This window comes from Ranitomeya imitator, chromosome 10 (genome assembly GCF_032444005.1).
Source record: "Ranitomeya imitator isolate aRanImi1 chromosome 10, aRanImi1.pri, whole genome shotgun sequence".
Taxonomy (NCBI): Eukaryota; Metazoa; Chordata; class Amphibia; order Anura; family Dendrobatidae; genus Ranitomeya; species Ranitomeya imitator.
This window is the reverse complement of record NC_091291.1, coordinates 64469878-64485925: the sequence shown is the minus strand read 5'-3', so window position 1 is coordinate 64485925 and position 16048 is coordinate 64469878. Positions and strand designations below refer to the sequence as shown.

Here is a 16048-nt window from a genome sequence, read left to right as displayed (position 1 = left end):
CCACCAAGACTGGGGAGTTCCACCACTCCTCTTGGGCTATCTGCACAAATGCTGTTCTACCCTGTATGCACACATGGATTTTTCCTCTCTGAACCCTGTTCACACAGGTTATATACAGATGATCAGGTTTTTAAATACATCAGATAGGGATTGCATACATTAGTTAGGACTGCTCTGATAAGGGTATACCGTGAAGATTGGTAGAGCAGCTTAGTATACATTTTTTGCAAAAAACGTATCAACCAAATACCCTGTTTTTTACATCTTTTACTAGCACTTGCGGATTACTGCAACATTTTTTCAAACTGAGTGTTTTTGGTTTTACTACTCTCTTTTGTGTCTTCAGGTTTCTTGGTGGTGTGTGAACATGATCATACAGACTTGTTCACTGTGCAAGTAGCCCATGTGTTCCTGTTTCCATAATTGTTCTCTTGTGTCTACAAGACTGGGGAGTTCCACCACTCCTCTTGGGCTATCTGCACAAATGCTGTTCTACCCTGTATGCACACATGGATTTTTCCTCTCTGAACCCTGTTCACACAGGTTATATACAGATGATCAGGTTTTTAAATACATCAGATAGGGATTGCATACATTAGTTAGGACTGCTCTGATAAGGGTATACCGTGAAGATTGGTAGAGCAGCTTAGTATACTTTTTTTGCAAAAAACGTATCAACCAAATACCCTGTTTTTTACATCTTTTACTAGCACTTGCGGATTACTGCAACATTTTTTCAAACTGAGTGTTTTTGGTTTTACTACTCTCTTTTGTGTCTTCAGGTTTCTTGGTGGTGTGTGAACATGATCATACAGACTTGTTCACTGTGCAAGTAGCCCATGTGTTCCTGTTTCCATAATTGTTCTCTTGTGTCTACAAGACTGGGGAGTTCCACCACTCCTCTTGGGCTATCTGCACAAATGCTGTTCTACCCTGTATGCACACATGGATTTTTCCTCTCTGAACCCTGTTCACACAGGTTATATACAGATGATCAGGTTTTTAAATACATCAGATAGGGATTGCATACATTCGTTAGGACTGCTCTGATAAGGGTATACCGTGAAGATTGGTAGAGCAGCTTAGTATACATTTTTTGCAAAAAACGTATCAACCAAATACCCTGTTTTTTACATCTTTTACTAGCACTTGCGGATTACTGCAACATTTTTTCAAACTGAGTGTTTTTGGTCTTACTACTCTCTTTTGTGTCTTCATTTTTTAGAAATATGTATCATAGTATATTGTGCTTAATAAGCACTTACTTATCATTCTAGATCTTATTGCATACTGTGCCCACTGTCTCATCCAGTGTCCATCTAAAAAGAACAAAAAAGAAAATATAAAAATACATATAAATATGACAAATATGGTATTAAAAACAACATAGATGCTGTATTTCGAAAGGAGAGCAGATAAATATATCTCAGTTATCTTGGGATACATATATGTGGGTTGAAATCTAAGTTCAAACCCCCAGGCTGTAATGTACCTAATGTATATATCCATCTCATTTCTTTTGCCTTAAGTCTCCCTAGTCTGTCTCCACCCCTTATCGAAATTGGAACACTATCGATGACTCTGAATCTCAACTGATTCACTAAATGCTTATTATCCAAAAAATGTTTAGGAACCGGTAACTCAGTGAGGCCTGTTCTGATAGTACTTTTATGTTTCCCTATGCGAATCCTTACTTCAGTGGTTGTCTCCCCGATGTACATCAGTCCACAGGGGCAGACAATCATGTAAATAACGTAACTTGACGCACAAGTATATCTCTCTCTAATTTGGAATTTCTTCCCAGTGTGCGGATGACAGAATGAATCTCCTTTAAGTAGATTATTGCAACAAGCGCAACCTAGACAAGGAAAATTTCCAAGTCTAGGTGCGCTCAAAGTACGTTGACTAGTAATTTTTGATGTCCCAAAATCGGATTTCACTAACTTGTCTCCCAGATTTTTACCCCTCCTGTAAGACATCATTGGGGTAGATTTAAAGCTAGATATTTGGGAAGACCTTGTTGTAAAAGGGGCCAATGTTTTTTAATGACACCACTTATCTTATTACTTATTGGACTGTACGTGGAGACAAACGGTATCCTATCACAAGCTTGTTTTTTACGGGACTTTTTCCTAACACTTTCACGTGACACATTGAGAGCTTTAATTTTAGATTCTATAACATTATTAGTAGGGTATCCTCTTTGTATAAATTTTGAGCACATTTCGTCTAGTCTCAGATTCACCTTGTGTTCATCAGATACTATCCTACGAACTCTCAATAGTTGACTCCATGGGAGTGAATCAATCATACCTCTTGGATGGTTACTGTCATAAAGCAGCAGACTGTTCCTGTCTGTTTCTTTCACGAATAAATCAGTCCTCAGTTTGTTCTCTTCTTTGTAAACCAAAGTATCTAGGAATTGGATCTAAGTAGTTGAACTAATAAGAGTAAATTGTAGTTCTAAATATACTCCATTTAAATAATCATGGAAGGATTTTAAATCACTCTGGCTTCCCTCCCATATCAGAAAAATATCATCGATGTAGCGCTACCAGGCTCTGACGTGGCGCCAGAAGATGGACTTGTACACAAACTCGTCCTCAACTACCGCCATGTAGATGTTGGCATAAGTAGGGGCCACATTGGACCCCATGGCGGTACCTCTTAACTGAAGGTAGTACTCATCCCCGAAAAGAAAATAATTCCTTCCGAGGATGAGACCCAACAGTGTGAGGATGAGCTGTGCACCATCTGGGGCCACGTCAGAGCCCGATAGCGCACATCGAACTGCTTCCAAGCCTTTTTCATGCTCAATTGACGTATATAGTGACGTGACGTCGAACGATGCCAAAATGGCATCATCCGACACTGTAAGTTCTTCAATTTTGTCAAGGAAATCATTCGTGTCCTTAATATATGACCTGGCGGACATAGCAAAGGGGCGTAATACTCGATCTAGGAAGATGGCAGTCTTACTGAATAGAGATCCCCTCCCTGAGACTATAGGTCTGCCAGGGGGATCACATAAGTTTTTATGAATTTTAGGTAATATATATAGCACTGGCACTATTGGTGCCTCCACTGTCAAAATAGTGCCAGTGCTATATATATTACCTAAAATTCATAAAAACTGAGCATGAAAAAGGCTTGGAAGCAGTTCGATGTGCGCTATCGGGCTCTGACGTGGCCCCAGATGGTGCACAGCTTGTCCTCACACTGTTGGGTCTCATCCTCGGAAGGAATTATTTTCTTTTCGGGGATGAGTACTACCTTCAGTTAAGAGGTACCGCCATGGGGTCCAATGTGGCCCCTACTTATGCCAACATCTACATGGCGGTATTTGAGGATGAGTTTGTGTACAAGTCCATCTTCTGGCGCCACGTCAGAGCCTGGTGGCGCTACATCGATGATATTTTTCTGATATGGGAGGGAAGCCAGAGTGATTTAAAATCCTTCCATGATTATTTAAATGGAGTATATTTAGAACTACAATTTACTCTTATTACTTCAACTACTCAGATCCAATTCCTAGATACTTTGGTTTACAAAGAAGAGAACAAACTGAGGACTGATTTATTCATGAAAGAAACAGACAGGAACAGTCTGCTGCTTTATGACAGTAACCATCCAAGAGGTATGATTGATTCACTCCCATGGAGTCAACTATTGAGAGTTCGTAGGATAGTATCTAATGAACACAAGGTGAATCTGAGACTAGACGAAATGTGCTCAAAATTTATACAAAGAGGATACCCTACTAATAATGTTATAGAATCTAAAATTAAAGCTCTCAATGTGTCACGTGGAAGTGTTAGGAAAAAGTCCCGTAAAAAACAAGCTTGTGATAGGATACTGTTTGTCTCCACGTATAGTTCAATAAGTAATAAGATAAGTGGTGTCATTAAAAAACATTGGCCCCTTTTACAACAAGGTCTACCCCAATTATCTAGCTTTAAATCTACCCCAATGATGTCTTACAGGAGGGGTAAAAATCTGGGAGACAAGTTAGTGAAATCCGATTTTGGGACATCAAAAATTACTAGTCAACGTACTTTGAGCGCACCTAGACTTGGAAATTTTCCTTGTCTAGGTTGCGCTTGTTGCAATAATCTACTTAAAGGAGATTCATTCTGTCATCCGCACACTGGGAAGAAATTCCAAATTAGAGAGAGATATACTTGTGCGTCAAGTTACGTTATTTACATGATTGTCTGCCCCTGTGGACTGATGTACATCGGGGAGACAACCACTGAAGTAAGGATTCGCATAGGGAAACATAAAAGTACTATCAGAACAGGCCTCACTGAGTTACCGGTTCCTAAACATTTTTTGGATAATAAGCATTTAGTGAATCAGTTGAGATTCAGAGTCATCGATAGTGTTCCAATTTCGAGAAGGGGTGGAGACAGACTAGGGAGACTTAAGGCAAAAGAAATGAGATGGATATATACATTAGGTACATTACAGCCTGGGGGTTTGAACTTAGATTTCAACCCACATATATGTATCCCAAGATAACTGAGATATATTTATCTGCTCTCCTTTCGAAATACAGCATCTATGTTGTTTTTAATACCATATTTGTCATATTTACCGTATGTATTTTTATATTTTCTTTTTTGTTCTTTTTAGATGGACACTGGATGAGACAGTGGGCACAGTATGCAATAAGATCTAGAATAATAAGTAAGTGCTTATTAAGCACAATATACTATGATACATATTTCTAAAAAATGTATGTTTTTGATTTTTGCTCTCCGACTGTCCCATCTTATGTACCACCTACTATTCTGTTTTGTTTGCATTTGCTTCTAAAAGAGATGTATATTTTATATGTATCTTGTTAATACCTATGCTGTAAGGATAAAGATAATGTATTCCACGCTAAGTTACCTAATTAGTTGAGATATTTCACATTATACTACTATAGCATATAATTTTATTTATATGCTTTAATGTCATGAGAATCAATCAAGTTAATAATGTGGACTCTACTATGATGTGCTGCTATGTCTGGGGCCACTGCCATTGATGACAGTCACGTAAGACTGGAGGGAGGTCCTGCAATAGTGCCTTATGCTGAGCTGTGGCTCCATCCTGATTTCAGGATGGGGCGCAGTGGTGGCGTGGGGCACAGTAGCTTGCGCTACCCGATAGACGCTCGTGACTGCCTCATTCTATTGGAGTTTATGTACTGCCGTTTCCCTGGTTACTGACGCTGGAGGCAGTCACGTGCGACCATCAGGAGGTGCGGCAGAGGCGTCTCGCATCTAGCTGCAGCTCCGTCCCGATCATGTGACGGGGCGTGGCTATGATGCTGAGCGCCGACGCTAGCACTCCGTGGTGGAAGCCCGCGTCTGCCGGAAGGTAAGCAGAATCTATGAAAGTCTGAGATATACAAGTAGGGATATACTACCTCTGACAGATTTAATTCTATTGGTGGCGCTGGACCGCTTTGAATATATCGGGTAATCAGATTGGTTGAATGAGGAATATGGCGCCAATGGACAAGAATGGACAGAGGTATACAGGAAGTGCCTCTGATTGGAGACTCGTTACTATGGATACGAAGAAGCAGCGCGGATTTATATGATAATTATGAGATGAACTACTTATCTTTAGACTACTATGTATTATTAGAAGCATGTATACATACAGTGAATATCTGGTTTTAAATAATGCACAATTGTATAAACGTCTGATGTCCTTTTCGAGACTGTTTTATTGTTTGTTTATATTATATGGGTAAGGGGTGGGTCTAGAAAGGTGATTGGCTCCCTGCGTGGTGTCCACACTATTTAAGACGGCCCCAAACACTTTGGTGTATGCTTGAAAAAGACCGTGTTTTTCGGTCGAAACGTTGCTATTCACTATGGCTAAAATAAAGATTTTTGGACTTTAAACCACCCGACTGGAGCGCTGTCCCTTCTATCTTGAACCTGTTACAATATCCAGGAAGGGTTCCCTGGACGTGGAACGAGCGCCCTAAGAAAGTGAGTGCTGTCAGTTTTTTCTATTTTTATGTACGTAGTATATTGCCCAGTCACATAGTATATTGCCCAGTCACATAGTATATTGCCCAGTCACATAGTATATTGCCCAGTCACATAGTATATTGCCTAGTCACATAGTATATTGCCCAGCGACGTAGTATACAGCACAGAGCCACGTAGTATATTGCCCAGTCACGTAGTATATTGTCCAGTCACGTAGTATATAACACTGCCCACACAGTATATAACAGTGGCCACGTAATATCTAGCACAGCCCACGGAGTATATCACACAGCCCACATAGTATATAACACTGCCTATGTAGTATACAGCACAGAGTCACGCGGTATCTAACACAGCCCACATAGTATACAGCAGTGTGGGCACCATATCCATGTTAAAAAAATAATTAAAGTAAAAAATAGTTATATACTCACCCGCCGGGATAGAATCCAGTGAGGCTCTGGCGCAGGCGATGAGCGCGCGGCTGCTGCCATCTTCCGTTCCCAGGATGCATTGCGAAATTACCCAGATGACTTAGCGGTCTCGAGAGACCGCTAAGTCTTCTAGGTAATTTCGCAATGCATCGCTGGGAATGGAAGATGGCGGCAGGCGCGAGCAGCTCCGGGGACTACGGAGGGTGAGTATAGCAGGTTTTTTTTTTTTTTAATTATTTTTAGCATTACATTTTTTCACTATTGATGTCGCATAGGCAGCATCAATAGTAAAAAGTTGGGGACACACAGGGTTAATAGCGGCGGTAACCGAGTGTGTTACCCGCTTCATAACGCGGTCCGTTACCGCCGGCATTAACCCTGTGTGAGCGGTGACCGCCGGGCACTGGGCACTGACTGCGGGGAGTAAGGAGCGGCCATTTTCTTCCGGACTGTGCCCGTTGCTGATTGGTCGTGGCAGTTTTGCCACGACCAATCAGCGACTTGGATTTCAATGACAGACAGAGGCCGCGACCAATGAATATCCGTGACAGACAGACAGAAGTACCCCTTAGACAATTATATAGTAGATGACTGAGCATGTTCTTTCATCACTAGTGCCCATTTGTGAATAGGGTTCTGAAGCATAGCTCCCTCCACATACAGTAGATGCCAACTAGGTTACATGTTAAAAGCTGGCATCTGTAACAGCAGTGACTGAAGTTGAACTCCAATGACTGCTTTTAACCATTCAAATGCCTGTGTCAATATCTGAGAGTAGCATTTAAATGGATTCAATGACAGTGTTCCAATGCAGCAGGCTCCTTCTCGATTGTGGTGTAGCAGTGGGGTACCATGGCAACCTGAGGCCTTCTGAAGGCCCCTATCTTTGCTATCTTGGTACTTTACCACATTGTACTGTATAAGTGATCAAACAGTGACCACTGTTAACAAATGCACTAAATTTCTTTCCCTTTCCACTACACTAACTCTCATCATGCTGACATATGCTCTAACAGTTTTGGCACTATTACTCCTCCCTCTCCTTTGCTATCCCCAAACCCAAGCACCCTCTAACCAAGTAATCATCTCCCCTTTCCTCTTGCCCCCCACCTGACCTCCTCTTGCTCCTCAACCTCAGATCTCTCCTAATAAAACACTAAACAAGCCGCCCACTCTCCTTCTCCCATCTGCGCTGTCTCTCTCTGCTTCTCCTCACTGCTGGCAACATAAACACCCAAAATCTTGCCCACCTCAAATCCGTGCCCTTGATGCCCACCACCCTCTCTCTGGATCACTCTGGAATGCCCGCTCCATCTGCAATAAACTCCACGTAATTCACGATCTCTTTACCTCTCGCTATCTTTCCTTCCTGGGCCTCACTGAAACATGGCTGAAACCCTCTGACACAGCCTCCCCTGCTGCGCTATGTTACAGCAGCCTCCACTTCACCCACACTCCTCGTCTTGGCAAACAGACATGGTGGAAGAGTGGGCCTTCTTCTTTCATCCAACTGTACCTTTAACCCAATTCCACCTTTACCCTCCTTTATCCTCCCCTCTTTTGAAGTCCCCTCTGTCTGCATCCACTCTCCCTCCAGCCTCCAAATGGCCATCATATACCGACCTCCGGGCCCGACCACTGCCTTTATTGACCAATTCTCCACCTGGCTCCTTCACTTTCTGTGTGCTGACATTTCCACCATCATCATGGGTGACTTCAACATCCCCATTGACACCCACCAGTCAGCAGCCTCCAAACTCCTGTCACTTACTTCATCTTTTGGACTTACTCAGTGGTCCTCCTCAGCCACCCACACAGACGGACACATATTAGACCTGGTCTTCACCCGTTTCTGCTCACTATCTAACTTCACAACCTCCCCTCTCCTCCTATTTGACAACCATCTGCTCACTTTCTCATCACTGTCCTTCACACCTGTCACCCATGTCCAGCAACATGCGCACCCCCGCAGAAACCTTGCACATCTAGACCCTCGCATACTCTGACTACTCAGCCACTGTCCTCCATAGCTTCACTCCACGACCCAGACACTGCCACTCGTTTTTACAATGCCACTCTGGCATCAGTCGTAGACTCGGTCGCCCCTGTCATGCATAACTGAGTGCGACAAATCAATAGACAACCCTGGCACAATAACATCACTAAAAAGCTTCGGCATGTATCCAGAATTGCAGAACGGCGTTGGAAGAAAACGCATTCGCAAGATGATTTCACTGCACTCAAACAAGCAACACTGGCATTCAAATCAGCTCTCACCTCTGCTAAACAGGCCTATTTCACATCTATCGTATCTTCTTTATCCCACAACCCCAAACAGTTCTTCAACACCTTTAACTCCCTCCTCCGCCCACCACTGCCCCCTCTAACTTCCTTAATCTCTGCTGAGGACTTTAACACACACTTCAAAGTTAAGATAGACCAAACAAGGCAAGTCTTTTTTGTCCGAACACCACAACCCCTTTGTATGACTGACCAATGCCCTAACCTCATAACTTCCCTCCGCCAAATCACTGAAGGACAGCTTGCTCATCTTCTCTCCAAATCCCACCTCACCACTTGTGCACTTGACCCCAACTCACCACTACACTAATCCCATCTCTAACCCATCCCTCTTCAATCCATCACTAACTTCTGGCACCTTCCCCTCTGCTTTCAAACATGCCACAATCACACCCATCCTCAAAAAGACTTGGCTTGTCCCGAGCGCTATGTCCAGCTACCGCCCCATATCTTTGCTCCCAAACTACTTGAGCAGCATGTCCACGCTGAACTTTCCTCCCACCTTGCATCTAACTCTCTCTTCGACAGCCTACAATCTGGCTTCCGTCCCCACCATTCCACTGAGACTGCCCTGACCAAATTTACGAACGACTTACTTACAGCCAAAGTTAACAGCCAATTCTCTATACTCCTCCTTCTAGACTTGTCCTCTGCCTTCGACATAGTTGACCACTGCCTCCTACTACAGATCCTCTCGTTATTTGGTGTCAAAGACCTCGCCCTATCCTGGATCTCCTCATACCTTACCAACCGCACATTTAGCGTTTCCTACTCCCAGACTGCCTCTTCATCGTGCCCCCTCTCTGTTGGTGTCCCTCAAGGCTCTGTCCTAGGACCTCTTCTCCCCTCTCAATCTATACCATTGGCCTGGGACAACTCAAAAGTCCTATGGCTTCCAGTACCATCTATATGCCGATGACACTCAGATCTACCTCTCTGGCCGAGATGTCACCTCTCTGCTCTCCAGAATCTCAGAATGTCTATCAGCCATATCCTCCTTCTCCTCTCTCTTCCTCAAACTCAATGTGGACAAAACCAAACTAATTATCTTTCCTCCATCTCGCACATCTTCCCTACCTGATCTATCTATCACAATAAATTAATTCACACTTTCCCCAGTCCCGGTAATCCGCTGCCTCGGAGTAACCCTGGACTCTGCCCTGTCCTTTAAACTGCAAATCCAGGCTCTCGCTACCTCCTGTCGCCTCCAGCTCAAAAATATTTCCAGAATTTATTTCCTCAACCCTCCCTCTACCAAAATGCTTGTGCATGCCCTAATCATCTCTCGCCTCAACTACTGCAGCCTGCACCTTTGTGGGCATTCCTCTAAAACTCTCGCACCCCTCCATTCCATCCTTAACTCTGCTGCCCAACTAATTAATCCCTCTACTCGCTACACTCCTGCGTTCCCCTTCACTGGCTCCCAATTTCCCAGCGTATCCAGTTTAAACTACTAACACTGACCTACAAAGCCATCCATAACATTTCTCCTCTGTATATTTCCGTACTACTCTCTCAATATCTTCCCTCACGTAATCTCTCAGGTCCTCCCAAGACCTCCTTCTCTCCTCCACGCTTATTCGCTTTTCACCCAATCACCTCCAAGACTTCTCCCGAATATCCCCCATCCTCTGGAATTCCGTGCCCAACACGTCCAGTTATCCACCACATTTGGATCCTTCAAATGGAACCTGAAAACTCATCTCTTCAAAGAAGCTTACAACCTGTAATGACCACACGGCCACCTCACCACCATCAGAGCTACTGCAACCCCCGACCTACTGTCTCCTTCCCCATAATCCTGTAGAATGTAAGCCCACAAAGACAGGGTCCTCACCCCTCTGTATCAGTCTGTCATTGTTTGTTTGTTTACTTTAAGTGATATTTGTATTTTGATGTAACCCCCACTCATGTACAGCACCATGGAATTAATGGTGCTATATAAATAATAATAATAATAATAATAATAATAATAGGATTGCAGGTTCAAGTCCTCTTAGGGGACTAACAAAATTAGGTAAAAAAATAGCAACAACAGCATTAAAAAAAAATCACCCTCCTTTTAAAAATAAAGAAATTAAAAACCAAATAAACATATTTGACCTCACCGCATTCATAAAATTCTGGCCTATGAAAAAATAAAATTAAATAACCCATACTGTGGAAGTCATGAAGAGAAAAACAAATTAAAACCTAAGGAATGTGAGTTTTTTTTTTTTTTTTTTTTATAACTACACCTTCCTAAAATGCAAAAATAAATCAATAAACACTTTTTATTTACTCCAAATTGGTATCAATAAAACTATTAGCATGCCACACAAAAAAAACCCTCACTGCTATATAAATGGAAAGATAAAAACATTAAGGTCCAGATTAATCAAGTCTGCATTTGTTTGTCATTCTTAATGAAAGGGCGTGCTGGAGTCAGAGGCACCTGGTTCATTAGAAGACACATTTAATTGAATCATGAGTGTCTGAATAGCTGTGTGCACCTCACCCCCTTCCCTACTCCAATCAGAGATACAGGGGGTGCTGAAGTCATAGGTGCCTGATTCACTAAGGGGCGCATGCCTTTTATAGAATAAGGTGCATATGAAAAATGGCATGAACCTCTATGTGCCTTGCTGCAAATTTTACTCCAGCCAGTGAAAGAAGTAATGTTTGGCATAAGGTACGTTACAGTGTTTCATTAGTTAGACAAGATGTAGCATCACTCCCCTATCCCATGAAAAAAAAAGAGTGCAAAAGGCGCAAAATGTATTATTTTTTCTCTAATGAAATGTACTTTGCAAACATGATACATGTGAATACTCTACCTTTAAAAGACTGGTTTTAGGAATGCACAACAAGTTCACCGTTGTAGACAACTTTCTAAAGAATTCAGAGGCGATATCACCAAGACCTATACCTTGAAGCCAATCAAGTACAAGATCAAGATTTGTACGGATCTGAACAGCCTTTGACCATTGGTAAAATGGTTCTCCATTGCCTGCAAAATATATTAAGAGACATTTTAACATTGCCTTGTTTGACAGGAGAGTCTATTACCGATAAAAGTACAAACAATTTTTTAAAATAGTTAAATCCAAACCTGAAAATGAAATTTGTTTGTCTAACATTTACGTGTATGGAAAATCCAAGTGTTAGAAGGAACAACGGCACTCCGCGATGAAATAGAAGTTGGTGCTCAAGTAGGGTATCCAACCCTTAAAAGCAAATATCAAAAATAACTTGGCACTCAATTGTTTATGAAGAGAAGAACATTCAATTTATTTTGCGTCCAGACACAGAACCAGTAATTGTTGAACGTTTTCGGTCCAAAGTGGACCTTCCTCAGAACAGTTCAGTTTATCTGGATAGTTGGGTCAGTATGTATAGCCAGATGGGTGGTTCCTCTGATATTATAAGTTGTCACCGAAACTGTGTGCAGTACACAGGCTCGGGGCTGTTGGCGTACTAAATCGCTTAAGGATACGGTGCTTCCACTGGCAACACAGAACGCCACCGGCGCTGGAGCTCTACACTGGTAAGGACTTCCTATGTCCACAGCTGCCCTCTCCATATCGTGGGACATTTTATTCATACATCGTCTTCTTACTTTACAACACGCAGTATGGACCACCGTATCCTTAAGCGGCTTAGTACGCCAACAGCCCCAAGCCTGTGTACTGCACACAGTTTCAGTATAATGTACATGTATGGGGTACACAGTTAAAGGGACTCTGTCACCTGAATTTGGAGGGAACAATCTTCAGCCATAGGGGCGGGGTTTTCGGATGTTTGATTCACCCTTTTCTTACCCGCTGGCTGCAATATTGGATTGAAGTTCATTCTCTGTCCTCCATAGTACACGCCTGCGCAAGGCAAGATTGCCTTGCACAGGCATGTACTACGGAGGACAGAGAATGAACTTCAATCCAATATTGCAGCCAGCATGCAGCCAGCGGGTAAGGAAAGGGTGAATCAAACACCCGAAAACCCCGCCCCTATGGCTGAAGATTGTTCCCTCCAAATTCAGGTGACAGAGTCCCTTTAAGATAGGTGATCATTTGGTCAACAACTAACACCTAATTAATGGGTATCGGTGGCTTTAAGGGAATCGGACAGTAGGATCATTCCGCCTAAACTGTCTATATGAACATGGGGTTCATAGGAAGCTGAATACAGTGATACCTTGATATCTGCAATCCAATGTCTTATTCCAGACAAATCCACGGTTTTCATATATGTAAATGTCCTGCTCCAGGTTATCGGCAGGACACTGAATTGCATGAGAATCTGCCTTCTGGGCTTATTTTTAATAAAAGGAGGCGTTACCAGTGTGAGACATGTAACTAACACAGAAGAGTAGAGCAGAACTTTGTTTCCCTTCAAATACATTTGCTGAAGCTCTAACAGCACTACTGTATTGCACGATTTTCAAGTGCACATTAGAAATATACCAGATGTCATGATCCACTCCCGAATTTGTTTTCAGCTGCCTTGTCTCTGGACTGGTCATGCGGGAGTTAATCCCCTCTGCCTCGCTTTGAAGCTGGCTGGGCTATTTCAGTCCTCTGCAGCCTGAGGGCCAGTGTCAGCTATAGTTCCCTGGCTTGAGCCCATGACTTGTATACTTGTATTAGTGATCCTTGTGCCTCTGACTGCCTGTACCCATGTATGACTCGATCTGATCTCTGGACTTCTCCCCTTGTTTACTGTCTCTGATACCATGCTGCCCGATTTGCTTCGACTCTAGCTTGTACCCTGACTTCATCTTACGCCTCACATTTTGGTTACCACGTTCCCGGTAGGCTCTGATTTCTTACTAGTCCCTGACTATTCTTCTGACTGTCCCTGTGTACTGTGCTGACCTCTCTGTGTATGACCTTGGCTTGTCTCACTTCTCTTTCGTTACCTGTTGCACCTGTGCTGCTGTTCAGTGTTGCTACGCTGTGTGTACAACCTCTTCCCTCACCAGTACCCCCTGGTGGAGGTTGCACTATACTGCACTGCAACAGCACATTATAGCGGACTCCGCACTTAAAGGGGATTTTAGCATTTTTTTTCCTCTGGTCATGGATCTGCTTTGCAATCTGGCGGATCAAGTGTCCAGTTTCACACAGATGGTGTGGGATTTTTCGGGGGAACATCGGGCCCTTGTCACGTCTCATACTCACTTACAAAAAAAACTGACGGAGACTGTTAAGACCATGCAGGACACCACCCCCCATGACATAGTGAGTCAGTAGATGTTATTTTGCACTCTGCCGAACCCTTGGTTAAGCTTCCTGACACCTTTTCTGGTGAAAAAGTTACATTTCGTATGTTCAGGGAGAGTTGTAAATTATTGTTTTCCCTTAGACCTTGATCGTCTGGGAATGAGACTCAGCGGATAGGGATTATTATCTCCTTACTCAGAGAGGGTCCCCAATCTTGGGCTTTCTCGCTGCCCCTCACTGCTCCTGAGCGGATGTCTGTAGATATGTTTTTTGAGGCCCTAGGACTTATCCACGATGAACCGGACTGTGTCAAGTTGGCAGAGGACACTTATGGGTCTGGTTCAGGGGAAGCGTTCAGCCAAGTGGTACAGCTCCGAGTTCCGTCGATGGTCCACTGAGGTGTCCTGGGATGTTTCCGCGCTGAGATGTCTGTTCACTTGTGGACTAGCAGATTACCTGAAGGACGCTCTGGCTCTCCATCCACCTCCCATCTCATTGGAGGAAGCTATGACTCAGGCTAACCGTATGGATCGGAGGCTGCGGGAGAGAGGTATTGCACAGCGAGATGTTCCGTTCTTTGCTGGTCCTGTTTTACTCCCGTCTGAACCTATGGAGGTGGGAACCGCCAATCTCAAGGAGAAGGAGAAGAGATGATGGCTTGAAGCAAAGTTGTGTTTCTACTGTGGAGATCCTGGAAATTGGAAAAAAGACAGCTCCTCCTGTCCATCAACCAACAAGCGGCTGAGTCTGGGTGATTGTTGTGGTAATCACCCCGACTCTCAGGTACCTTTTTTTGCATTTTTGAAAATTTTGTTAGAGGCCTAACTTTGTTGTGGTAGTGTCTCCGTGTTCACTTCTGCCTTCGTGGATTGCAGGTCGTCCATGAACTTTATTAAGTCTGACTTGGTGTCCAGGTGTAAGTTAGGGACAGTTAGGCTGGCGACTCCTATTCATGTTGTTGCCATTGACAAAACACAACTGGCTAAGAATGTCATCAAAATGGTTTCAGAAGAGTTTCTCCTTAAAGTGAGTTCCTTGCACGAGGAACGTATTTCATGTTTCATTTTGGGCAATCTGCCTGTGGGACTAATCTTGGGGTTCCCCTGGTTGCAATTACATAATCATGTCATAAACTGGGAATCTCGGGACATTGTTAAATGAGGACCCAATTGTTCTAAGAGATATCTTATTACTGTATCTGTGTCATCCGTCAGTACGGAGGGTATTCCGGAGTACCTGAAGGACTTTGAGGATGTGTTCTCCGAAAAGGAGCATGAGGTTCGGCCACCACACCGCCCATTCGATTGTGCAAGTGATCTTGTTCCCGGTGGCAAATTGCCCAAAGCCCGTCTGTACAATCTCTCCACCCCTGAGCGGGCCGCTATGAAGGAATATATCTCCGATAGCCTCCGCAAAGGGCACATTCGGCCATCTGTCTCTCCCGTGGCTGCGGGGTTCTTTTTTGTGAAGAATAAGGATGGTGGTTTACATCCATGCCTCGATTTTTTTCGGGAACTTAATAAAATCACCATAAGAAATACAAAGAAGTACAATCAATTGTCGGGGGCCAGGTGGTTCTCTAAGTTGGACCTCAGGGGTCATACAGTCTCATCCGTGTGCGGGAGGGGGATGAGTGGAAAACTGCATTTCTCACCTCTCAAGGTTTGTTTGAGAATTTGGTTATGCCTTTTGGCCTAACGCGCCAGCAGTGTTTCAGAATTTCATGAATCATGTTTTCTCAGAATTTATTGGGCGTTTCATGGTAATTTATTTACATGACATCCTCATATATTCTGCTGACCAACAGTCACATGGACCACCTCCGTGCAGTTCTTCTGAGGCTTAGGGAGAACTCCCTATTTGCTAAACCAGGGAAGTGTTAATTTTTTGACCAGGAACTGTCCTTTCTAGGGGTCATTTTGTTTGCTAAGGGGTTTCGTATGGACCCTAGGAAGGTACAGGCTATTGTGGATTGGGTGCAACACAAAGATCTCAAGGGTCTTCAGTGTTCTGGGTTTTGCCAATTATAGAAAATTCATTAAGGGGTTTTCTCAGGTGGTCTAACCCCTCACGGATTTAACTCATAAGGGGGCTGATCTAAAAAACTGGACAG

General features: G+C 43.5%; 1 protein-coding gene across 4 annotated transcripts in view; it reads right to left on the bottom strand.

The window, feature by feature from the left end:
• The window catches only part of RASIP1 (Ras interacting protein 1), a 764894-nt gene that overhangs the window by 121394 nt on the left and 627452 nt on the right, over positions 1 to 16048 (bottom strand). For all 4 annotated transcript variants that reach the window (XM_069742476.1, XM_069742477.1, XM_069742479.1 and 1 more), the window contains exon 10: positions 11551 to 11723. In XM_069742476.1, coding sequence (XP_069598577.1) covers positions 11551 to 11723 — 173 coding nt within the window. The remainder of the gene's footprint in view (positions 1 to 11550; positions 11724 to 16048) is intronic.